This window comes from Chelon labrosus (assembly GCF_963514085.1).
Source record: "Chelon labrosus genome assembly, chromosome: 9".
Taxonomy (NCBI): domain Eukaryota; kingdom Metazoa; phylum Chordata; class Actinopteri; order Mugiliformes; family Mugilidae; genus Chelon; species Chelon labrosus.
The window spans coordinates 27,853,886-27,865,494 of NC_140359.1; the positions used below are offsets into that span (position 1 = coordinate 27,853,886).

At 44.6% G+C, this 11,609-nt stretch overlaps 1 protein-coding gene across 3 annotated transcripts; it reads right to left on the minus strand.

Annotated features, from left to right (window-relative positions):
- Positions 1–731: 731 nt before the first annotated feature.
- On the minus strand, positions 732–9,810 carry ubac1 (UBA domain containing 1). Of its 3 annotated transcripts, none has more exons than XR_014699232.1 (11): positions 9,171–9,809; positions 8,042–8,162; positions 7,881–7,954; positions 7,679–7,786; positions 7,486–7,588; positions 7,168–7,276; positions 6,706–7,015; positions 5,281–5,367; positions 4,766–4,904; positions 1,403–3,109; positions 732–1,301 (listed from the first exon to the last, which is right to left on the minus strand). XR_014699232.1 is itself a non-coding variant. In XM_084551703.1 (11 exons), the coding sequence occupies exons 1-10, from the start codon at positions 9,306–9,308 to the stop codon at positions 2,994–2,996; spliced, it is 1,305 nt and encodes a 434-aa protein (XP_084407829.1). In that variant the 5' UTR covers positions 9,309–9,810; the 3' UTR covers positions 732–1,553; positions 2,985–2,993. The 3 variants fall into 3 exon arrangements, 2 of the variants coding, with proteins under 2 accessions (XP_084407829.1, XP_084407828.1); XM_084551703.1 differs by having other exon boundaries at positions 732–1,553; positions 2,985–3,109; positions 9,171–9,810; XM_084551702.1 differs by having other exon boundaries at positions 732–3,109.
- Between the last annotated feature and the right edge of the window lie 1,799 nt (positions 9,811–11,609).

The window sequence follows — 11,609 nt, forward strand, 5'->3', positions numbered from 1 at the left end:
GAGTCCAAGTATTTCCCTCGTTTTGTTTAAAGAAACAAAAAAAATAATGAAATCCGCTGATGTTTTGAGTCATTTTTATGCATAAATGTCAAAAACAGGTGAATAAATAATTACTGAAGATAAAAACAACATATCACAACTGCCAAGAAAAATGTGGCCTCAGTCAGAAGATGCTGGGTATGAACCCACTGAACTTTCTGTGTGTGGAGTTTGCCTCTTGTCCTGTGTAGGTTTTAATCTTCTCTGCATTTGACCCATCCATGTTCAGACACGGACGCACTCGGCTTCTGCTTGGAGAGGAAACTGGGGGTTGGGTTCTTGCTCGAGGCACCTCAGCATCGGACACGGGGAAGTGAGATGCTCTCCAGGTGCTCAGGCCTCCTCCATCATCCCAACGACATGCGTGGTAGGTGGGTGAATCTAACCTGGATGTACTGCATGTGTGCCAGCGATTGTGAATGGTTGTTTGTCCCGTCTGGGGTGCACCACACTGGGACAGGCTCCAGCCCCGCCCTGGTGATGGGTGGATGGCAAAACTGCAGCCTGTAGTCTCCTCCCCTTATCTAGTTTGCATATATTTAATTGAATATGAATTATATTAGTAATGTTGTAATGAAAATGAATAAATAAATGAATTGTAATCATCCTCAATATTCTGCAGTTTAAGACTGACTTAATCTCCATCCTGTTGAATCTAACTAAAGCCAAAACAAAACACAGTAACCAACGAGTACAGCCACAAAAAATAACTTTAATGCAATAGTGATTTAGATGCCGGTAGCCGTTGAGGCTGTTTGAACAGACAGACTGTGAGTATATTGCATAGGTTGTTGATCTGGGAGAGTCCTGCATGAAAGCGGAGTGAAACCAATAATGTGACTCCAACAAGTCTCCTCAGTGTCCCTAAGCAATAACTTTGTTCGTTTCTGTTCCTGCTGACCGTTTGGAGCACTTCCCTTGATCGTACGATCTCCCAACGTTTTGTTTCACAATATTACAGAGGGGGGAGCTGTGGTTTCTGTAACGCATGCCAGTGCTAAGTATGGAGGTGGTGAGGTGGCGGCGGCGGCGGCGGCGGCGGCGGCGGTGGTGGCGCTGGCGGCTGGTCACGGTGGCCACGGTGACGGTCCGCTGCAGTGCGTGATGTGAGCAGAGACGCTTCCAGAGACGTCGCACCACTTTAAATATCACTGTGACCTACCAGTCCATGTGCACATTGTCATCTCGGTTTGTAAAAACAACATTTGAAGCATTTTTTTTGTTTGTTTTTCTTCACATTTGTAGATTAGCTTCAAGGTTTGCTAAAAATGTTATAAATAAGAACAGGTTAGTAGTTTGGCTTCGATATAAATAAAGTAATAATACATAGTTCAAACAGACACTTCTCTCTAAAAACACTTACATATTTTCAAATATTGCATTTACGAAACCATGTCTTTGCGGCGCTCTCGTTCGTAAGCAAAGTTCTCGACGGATTAGTTAAAGCCATTTCTCTTTTTTCTTTTTTTTTTTTCTTCAGGTGCCAAACTAGTAGGGGTTGAGCAGAGGTGTTGCTGTAACGACAGGTTTAGAAAAACAATCTCAGCCTCCCTGAGCAGAAAGTCACGTCAATACCACATTTTAAATATTGAATAAAAACACTCAAAAGCTTGGCAAAAAACACACCACCCTCCTCCATACTGGGTTTAACCCCCTCGCCGCAAAACGAGGAGACACGGAGCTCCGCCCGTCTCGTGGCGGGAGAATTTAAGTACTCGATGCAAAGGCTAATATCGTATAACACGCTACCCACTGAGGAACACTCAAAATCATATATATATGTCTTTACAGATCAACAGAAGTCCTTGCTATTGCACAGAAATACAGGGTATTCTTTTCACCGGATACATCTAAATGACAAGGCAGGTTTATACAGTGACGTTTTGGTTTGGTTTGACAGCATCAGTGTTCATTGCTCTCAAAAGACAAAAAGAAAAACGGTAAAACCAAAACATCCACGCTGGCTGCAGCTCTGCTTCTGATATTTCCACCGTGCAGCGTTGGAAGTGAGCGCACACGTCCTGACCGGTCAAATTAAAATAAAAAAATAAATAATAATAGTAATAAAAAGGCAAGCCCCTTTTGATTAGGCTCAGCTTCGTTTAACACCGCGCCGCTGCTGCTGCAGCCTGTTGGGACCAAACACGGGGACGTAACGCCTTCTTCTTCGAACCTCCTCGACGACGTTTGTTCAGAGAAGTGCTAAATGAGCGCCTAATTAACAGGCCTAATTAGAAACGGTTTAGTGTCGGGCTTTTCCTCTAAAAAGGCAAGAAGGTCAAATAAATACGCTCGAAGGGGGACAATGTCGTCTCTTAACTGAGAGGCAGCCGACTCGCGGTGACCTCTGAACGCCACGTTTTCGTCAAGCTCTACCGCCTCTCGGTTAGAAGACGTTTAAATTGATTTGAAAATTAAAAAAAGGAGACGAGAGGAGAAGCGAGAAGGAAAAAAAAACATGACACGAACACGTTCACAACGGTTTAAAGAGACAGACAGGAAACTGTAATTGAGATTTTAAATATTGCAAAACGCACACACACACACACACACACAAAAAAAACAGTTTTCTTTGAAGTGTAAACATTAAACTGATGTCTGATTTCTGCACATGGAGAAATTATATAAAATAAACTGTCTGTCATACCTAGAAATTGTTATCGTTAAAATGTAAAAACCATATACTAAATCTCAATCTTATATTATTACCGTCATAATATGCCATTTCTTTTTTTTACTGTACTGTTATAAATAGTCACACGTGTAACGTCTTGATTCACACTCCGACTCCTCAGGCTTCGTCTTCACAAGGCAAATAAACAATACGTGTGTCTCTGCCGATACCAATATGATCACACACTCACACACACTCTCACACACACACACACACAAGCTGCCACAGTCACACAGGGGTAGGGGCGTGTTGGGGTGTGGGGGGGGGTCACCAGGAGGCTCTATGTGCGATTGAGGGTCTGGAAGATTCTGGATATTTGGAGCATGACGGGGCCGGTCTCGGGGTCGTTCATCCACTGGGTGCTGTTCAGCGGATTCTCCAGCATGTCTTCAAACGCTGCACAGAAACACAAGGGGGCAACATGTGAGAAATGAGTCCAGTCCACCCCACCCCACCCCGCCCCGCCCCGCCCCGCCCCCTACGGTCCCGGTTCGACTGAAGTGTCCTACAGCAGCACTGGATTTTGCCCTGAACTTTTTTGTTTTTGACTTTATGACATTATCCCACCAATTAAAAACAATCTACACAGTATATGAAATGTCTGCACGAAGAATAAGATAAAAGATTAAATATAGTATTAGTGAATCTAATAGGCGGTTTATACTTCTGCATTAAGTTGCTGCAGACCCCTACGTAGACCCTAACGCCGTACCCTGACGTCCACCTCCCCAGAAATGTTACTACGAGTCACGGCTGCTTCTCCATCGCCGCAAATTTTCGAATTGATTGTTTTGGATCAATAAAGAATCGGTGAGGTTAAGTGAGGAGGTTTGGAGATACAGACACTTTTATGAGACGTGTAATCTCGGCAAACGTTTCAGTCGCCATTGTTGAAAGTGAAGCAGGAAGTAGAAACAAAAATGAACCCGACTGGTAAAAAAGACACACAGCGCCGACTAGTGAGCCAGACTGACAAGCACACAAGTATAAATGACTCGTAGTGTCGTGTTAATTTGTGTTATGTATGTTTTGTTTTTGTAAATGTGAAAAGTTTAAATAAAATATATATATAAAAAATACTCACATCGGCGTAGTTTACTGTGTCTAGGTCCTGCAGTACTCTAACTGTACTAGCTACCTGTTATAAAGTGAAGCTTCACGTCTGGAGTCTTTCCCTCCAGGTTCTGACCAACTCTCTTAAAATAATTCTACATCTCTATGGTCTAAAACATCAAGAGGACAGATACTGGATTTTAAACGGTGCCAGTAACGTCCATAGCGTTTTCACTGTCGGATCAGAGCAGGTGAGCAACCGGTGTGTGAGGAGGTGGGTTTGGGAGGCGGCGGCTTTAGGGAGGGGGAAGAGAGGAGCGTTTGAGATGTGCAAAAATATTTCAGATTCATGAGACCATAGTGGAGTAAATTTGACCCTGGTGGTCCGCCATAGTATTAACACTGAACAGGAAACCTCGCTGACGTCACCCTGCACCAGCAATCACAACACCACCATACTGGCAGGAAAGCACGTTTTTCAAATTACTACTCGGTTGATTAACAACTAACTAACTTGTCCTTGTACCAGTTAAATCCAGAAATGGTCGACTGCTGCTGTGCCCCAGGATGTCAGAATAGTCTGTCAGCGTTTCTAAGTGTAATGTCTGGTTTATTTAGCATGTTTAAAACTACTCACAATGAGAAAGAAATTCAGGATTAAACCGTTACTTGTTATTATAGTTGCGTTACTGTCATGAACCTCCTCAGAAAACATCTTGAATGTTTGCTTTCAGTGACTCTCCAGAGTAGGACGAAGGAAAGTTAATGAGGTAGTTCTATATATCTGGATACTGCAGGTCAGGAACATTGTCCGCACTCAAAAAAAAGCACATGATAAAGGTCTGTGATATATAATCTGTGGAGTTTTGCTTTGAACTGGTTAATTTCTATCTGTTTAAAGTGTGCAGTAAGCTCTATATGGTATGAGGGCGTGCAGACATGTCACACTGCCTGTGTTCACATGGACAGGAGTATTCCCTATGCTGGATTAGACGGTACCTAGCAGAGTCTTGGGGTTGGTCAGACCCAGCTGAACCACTGGATTTTCCAGGATGGCTTGGAACAGAGGGCTGTTGGTGTCGATGCCTTTGTCGAGATCCTCTGGGGAAGGTTTCCTGTCTCCCAGCAGCCACTCACACTGCAGGAGGGGGAATAAAGAAAAGAAAACGGTGAGGAAACAGATTTAAATATACAGGTATATTAATTCATCTATTTAGAGGTCTGGGTGCAGTAACACCTACATCAGAGCAGGCCTGGTGCTTTCCTACACTGGATTTGATCTCTTATTAAACGTAAATGTGTTTGACATAGAATAGAAGGTGCAGACACAATAGTTTAAATATGTATTAACATTTAACGGGCACCTTGAACTGTGCCACAAATATGTGTGAATGTGAATGTTGGTCAGTTGCACCTCTACTCAGGTAGGAGTAGGATCGAGGCAACGGTCCGGCTGAACTCAAACCGACTGATTTATTGTGGATACAGGCGCTCTGTCTAATAGGACGACCTACCGCAGCGTCCTGTTGGTTGTTATTGACTCTCAGAGCATCAATCACTTCCTTCTCATCAAAGCCCATCTCCATCAACGCGATGACGGCCTGCAGAAACAAAGGACATATATAACTTATCCAAAAAAACATTCATCAACATTATATTGACTACCTAAAATGACAGAAACCGTCGCTGAAAAAAAAAAAACAAAAAAAAACTTATTTGATGTGTATTTTAGTGTTTTAGTTTGGCCCAAGTCCCGCCCACTAACATGGAGGGGGTGGAGCTTATGACCTATACTGCAGCCAGACACCAGGGGGAGCTCTACTTGCTTCACTTTAATGGAGCAGATCTGTCCATCTTTATACAGTCTACGGTTTAAACACACCAATACGGGATAACATTATTACAGCCTAAAGCCCTAATTATGCTTCCGCGTTGACACAGCGCGTCCGTGCGTACGGACCTATTACGGACCTATTGCGTCCTTGCGGACCCCCGTGCGTCCTACGCAAGGGCCAGACATGCACCTCCCAAAAATCCTCGACGCGCGTCGAGGCGACGCAACAGCAACGCAGCAGCAACGCAGCGGCATTGGCTGTGATTGGTCCGCTAACTACATATGCTGGAGACCGCTTTTCCGGTTTCCACTCATAAACATCATTGTCTCCTTTGTCGTGCCCTAATTTGCAAAAGAAGTATTTCTTCCTCTGCTTGAATAATTTGGAGCTCCAACGCCAGTCTCTCTGTCTCGGTGTCCATCGTTCACTGTGACTACGACAAAAGCCGGAAGGTAAATAACGAGTCGAGATAGTCACAAGAGTCTCGGTCGGTCGGTCACAAAAAATCATAGCGCCCTCTACCGGTGTGGCATGCATTTCGACACGTAAACCCCACGCAGAACCATCACGGTCTCACGACTGCGTCCGAGCAACTGCGTGGCCATTGCGTGATCACTACGCGGAAGCATAATCTAGCCTTAATATTTTGTAGGTTCCTCTTTTGCAGCCAAAACAGACTGAGTCATGGACCAGGAGCAGATACTTCAAGTCCTGCAGGTTCAGAGGTGGAGTCCTCCCGTGGATCAGACTTGTTTGTCCTGCACATAACCACAGACACTTGATCGTACTGAGTTTCTGGGTATTTGGAGGCCAAGTCAACACCTTGAACTTGTTGTTGTTGCTGCTGCTGCTGCTCCTCAGACCATCCTGAACACTTAATGCTTTGTGGCAGGTCACATGATCCTGCTGAAAGAGGCCACTGCCGTCAGGGAATAGCGTTTCCATGGAAAGCTATAACTGGTGTACAACGACAGCTACTTAAGAACGCACTCAAATCCTTCCACTCATGTTTCTAACACTTAGAGGAAAGAATCTTCATCTGCTGCCTGATACATGCCATCTGTGTATATTGCAGAGTAATGTAAAGAACAACAGAGCACCCACCCTTGAATCGGGTCTGAACTCCCTTTTCCTGCGGATCCTCTTGAAGATCTCTGTGAGCTCGTCCTGTCTGCTGCTCTCCTCTGTGCTCGACTGGCTCGAGAGGCTGCGGAGACGGTTCGGGCCGGAGGCGGAAGCGGAGGCCGACGCCGAGGGGCCCGGGGCGGCAGCTGCCGTGGCTCCGGCGGCGGCGGCGGCGGCAGAAGCAGCAGCAGAAGAAGAAGAAGAAGAGTCCTGGGATGGTAGCGGAGCGTCTACAGAGGGGTCGTCCACATGCTCGATCAGCCACTCCATCGCCTGGGTTACTGACATGCTGGAGGGAGAGTGGATGAGGTGAGAGTAAAGGAATCAGGTCACGCTAATCTCATCAGGTTCAGCATTTTTATAACATAAAATTTAAAGCTGGGTGCGTTTCTAACGGCTGACACAGCGAGGGAGTGCTCAGTTCAAAAAGTGCAGCCTTACTGGTTCAGTCTAAGGGCTTTGATCGCTCTGCTTTCAGGGAAGCCCATCTCTGTGAGCTGCTGAAGAGCCGTTTCATCCACCCGGTCCTCTTCATCTTCATCCAGCATTGCTACGAGACACGGAATCACAAAGAGATCAGACACATCAGCCTGTGACAACAACAACCGTCACAAATGTTCCACATCAGTAGGTGAATCTTGTAATATGGCTCCTGTGGGTTGAGGTCAGCAAAAAGGTCCTGGGCCCGACCTTTACTTAAGCAGCTGTGTCCCCCAACAGTGCTGAGGTGGGGGTAAGAGGTTAATAAGAATGATTTACCATTTGCCTTTTTGAAGAGTTCAACAGCGTCTGGGTTCAAGGCGAGAAGCTTCTGAGCGACTTCGATCAGAGACACCAGGATTTTTCTGAGCTCTGTTTGAAACTGTAAAACACACAAACACGACAAAGATTAACAGCGACGCTATTAAACTGCATTTCTTTAAATGATTAACGTGCATTTCAGGATCCTTACGTCTCTGATATTGTGCTGCGTAACAGTGCGGTCCGTGTGGCGCGTGGACAGGCTGGCGGTGGCTTTCAGGATAGCATCTTTGTCTGGAGCTTTGTTATCTTGTTTCTTCTGCGGCAACAAGAAGAAGAAAACACAAAGAGACAATAAACATGACGCAAAATAAATAAATACACCATTTCTTCCCAGAGTTGATCAAACGTACCTTTTCATCTGAACTAACTTCGGCCATCTTGGGGGGCGTCGGCGGCGGTCTTTTCTTTATGAGCAGCAAAACGTCTGCAACACACCGTTTTAAACGTGAGCCGTCCGCGTTCACTTTCCCCCAGAATCAGAATCGGTCGAACGCGACGGACGTCTACGTACCTTTATCTTTAAGATTCTCATCGGCGACAGTTTTTGTGTCGGCGAGGACTCGCTCTGTAGCAGCATGTATGAGTTTATGGTGGGTGAGGGTTTTGGGGTCTTCTAGGCTTCCGTGTACAGACTACGAAACAAGCACGAAATAAAGTGACTCAGACGAAAAAAACATAAGAAAAGTAAACAGCAGGAGTGGAATTGCTCATTTAAAAACACCAAAATGTGTTGTTTTATTATTTGCATTAGTTAAATCGAAGACAGTTACTTCTAAAAATTGTTGTTAAATGTTTTTCTGATGACGTTTGAGAGCAAAGAAATAAAAAGTCAATCTAGCTGTCGACTGATTGATGAAATTTTCTTTCAATTAATCAAAACCGAGCTATGAAATGCAAGGCAGTGTATCCACAAGGGTGCTTTTATTGTATTTATATCGTATTTTATTGCAAATAGCTGTTTTTTTTAAGTTTCTATTTGTATTGCTCTCGAAGCTGCAACACTATTTTGTTGTTTTCCACCAGACAACGACAATAAAACGTCTTATTCTTCACATAAACAGTCCAAAACCACGGTTTTCTGCTACGTACAACAGAAAATAATCCACACAACATCCCAGAGAGAGAGTTTTGAACATTTGGAGCTTTTTAAATGACTGAAACTATTGACTTTCCATCAACAAACTAATCAAACAACTGCATTAACTGATGGGAACTGCTGCTTCTGCACATATTGGTCAAACAAGGCATGACATATGGAGGAATAAACTGCTGATTTGCATTTCAAGACTAAACCAAGACTTGACATGACGCTAACAGGCCATAGAAGGAGACATGAGGTGTCTGTGTAATAATAGAAAAGGCTGAGAAGCTGCATGTCAGACTGGCCAGTGGTGAAAAGAAAAGGGGGCAGAGTGGGACTGTTGGCTAACTGGCTGGCTAGCAAGGAGAGGGGGCAGCCAACCTGCTAAATTATAAATAGCTAAGTCTACCCAGTTACTATAAATACAAAGGCAGTGACACTGACACTGACAGTTTACTCAGAGGCCATGACAGACTGCGAGCAGCCCGGACAAGAGGAGGCAGAGGAGTGACAGGACAAAAAAAAAACAAAAACACAAACAACCCCCCAAAAAACCTACATGTTTCAAGCACCTCTCCTTCAGTTTCTCCACCGTGGTGTCCTCCGTGACCTCCTCCAGCCACTCCGTGCCGTCCATGGTGCAGACGTGAATCTTCAACACTTTCCCGGCGAATATTTTCTCCTCCTGCACGAACATAGCTGCAGTCTAGAGGGTGTAAGAGTAGCAGTCCAGTGACGTTAGCTAGCAGCGGCGGCAGCAGCAGCAGCAGCAGCAGTTGCTATGTGCTCTCGGCCAAGCTAGCGTGCTAACGTTAGCACCCAGCTAGCCCGTCGCTTCTTCTAAATCCGCCGACAACAGACCGAGAGCGGGAACCGATTAGCTGAGAGACATTTTCGGGACCTTCGGACGGTTTTCGGTGCGGCGGCAGCCGAGCAGGGCGGTCCGTGCTCGCCAAGTTGTTTATTTCCCCGTGTTAGCAGACAAGCGGCCACCAGCGAATATCCTATTTTTACTGTACGTTTGAACTTTGAACTTCAACCGTGCCACGACCGGTGCATCATGGGAATAGTAGTTGTTTGTTTGTTTTTAGCGCCAGGCTGAGCCGTTGGTTAAAAAAACAGAGAAACTGGATATTTGTGAGTATTTTGACGATAAAAAAATCAGACAATGTCCAGTGAGAAAGTGATTTAGCCCACTTCCCCATAGCTGTCAGTTATTTACAATTTACTACGTGTTATAAAAGTGTAATAACCTTCCGGGAGAGGCGCAAGCGAAATTACCGTAATGACACCACATTGGCTGTAAAGCGCAACGTCTCAGCTTCCAGAAGCCGTTTGACCTTTTTTTTTTTTTCCGATAGCGCAAACCATAAGTTCATTACGGTAATCCAAAGTGCGCTTGCAACACATTCGGTTTTAAAGGGTTTTAAGAAACACTCTTAAGTGACAAACACAACAGTAAAAAGTTTTATAATGTGATTTTAATTTGTTTATATTCGTTTATTGCAAAACATTCGGTTTTAAAGGTTTTTAAGAAACACTCTTAAGTGACAAACACAACAGTAAAAAGTTTTATAATGTGATTGTAATTTGTTTATATTCGTTTATTTCGCTGTCCAACTCCAGATTTACAGTTTGTCAGCTGATTATTTACTTGCAAATACAAACTCCCCAAAAACACCAATGACGGAAGAACAATCAGTAATTATTTCCTTAACTGATCACTTAATAATTTTGCGTAGAAAGCCAAACCAACCCCAGAGACAGATGAGAAAACACAACTGAGACACTAGGACCAGAGAGTACTCATATATTTAAAAGGCATAATTAATATTTTACTATCATAGTAGTTTATAATACATCTTCATCTTCATTTTCTTGTTCCTGTGAAGTCATTGGCTGTCATCAGCTGTCATTGGGCGAGAGGTGGGGTACACCCTGGACCGGGACCCTGGACAATGCTTATAATTAATGAACTATCCTTTTACACAACATTAGGAAGTGCGTTATTGAAAAATTACACTTAATGTCCTCTGTGTTTAGTTTTTTTGCAAATTCATGCTGCGGCCCAGATTGGACCGTCTGGTGGGCCGGTTTTGGCCCGTGAGCCGTATGTTTGACACCCCTGCCATAGACTAAAAAAATTGAGCTCAACTTAAACAAATGACCATAATTCCATTTAATCATTGACGCCACTAGATGGAGACAGAGTAGGTGAAATGATAATAAGCTAAGACCACTTCCAGAGGATACACTGAGTTTTACGTTCATCTAGTGAATCATATATAACACAATATATTTAGAACATGACGATCCATTGAGATGTGAACCCATAATTTCAAGAAGAAACTTGTCTGACAGGCCCCAGTTTGTGCGGCTGGGGGACTCCCTGTCCAATACTGTTGTCAGTAATGTGTGGGGGCACCACAGGGGACCGTCCTGTCCCCTGTGGGTCCTACTGGGTCCTACCACATGCAGAAGTTCTCTGATGACTCTGCAGAGGTTGGCTGTATTAGAGATGGACAGGAGGTGGAGTACAGGACGCTGATCAGAGACTTTGTGGGAGTGGTCCCAGGCAAACCACCTACTCCTGAATGTGGACACGACCAAGGAGCTGGTCATTGACTTCAGGAGGAAGAGGACACCAACGGAGCCCATCACCACCATCCAGGGCCTGGAGGTGGAAGTAGTGGAGTCCATGTGAACAAGAAGGACCTGAGTAGACTCTAGTTCCTGAGGAAGATCAGGTCTCTTTATTCAACCATTCTTCTACTTTGCTGTGGTTTGTTGGGGGGGCAGCACCAGCAGGAAGGACATAAGATGGATTAACAAATTGATCTGAAAGGCTGGTCATGTTATTGGCAGAGACTTGGAGACGTTTGTCTCAGTGAGGGACAGGAGGACACTGGACAAACTGCTCTCCATCATGGACAATCCATCTCATCCACTACACCAGACAATAGAGGGACAGTGAAGCTCATTCTCCATACAGGACGTC

Coding starts and splice junctions, on each gene's coding strand:
- ubac1 (XM_084551703.1), bottom strand. CDS start 9,308: ATGTTCGTGCAGGAGGAGAAAATATTCGCCGGGAAAGTGTTGAAGATT. Junction 7,787..7,880: donor AAGTTAGTTCAGATGAAAAG/GTACGTTTGATC, acceptor TTGTTGCCGCAG/AAGAAACAAGATAACAAAGC. Junction 3,110..4,765: donor CAACCCCAAGACTCTGCTAG/GTACCGTCTAAT, acceptor GTTTCTGTGCAG/CGTTTGAAGACATGCTGGAG.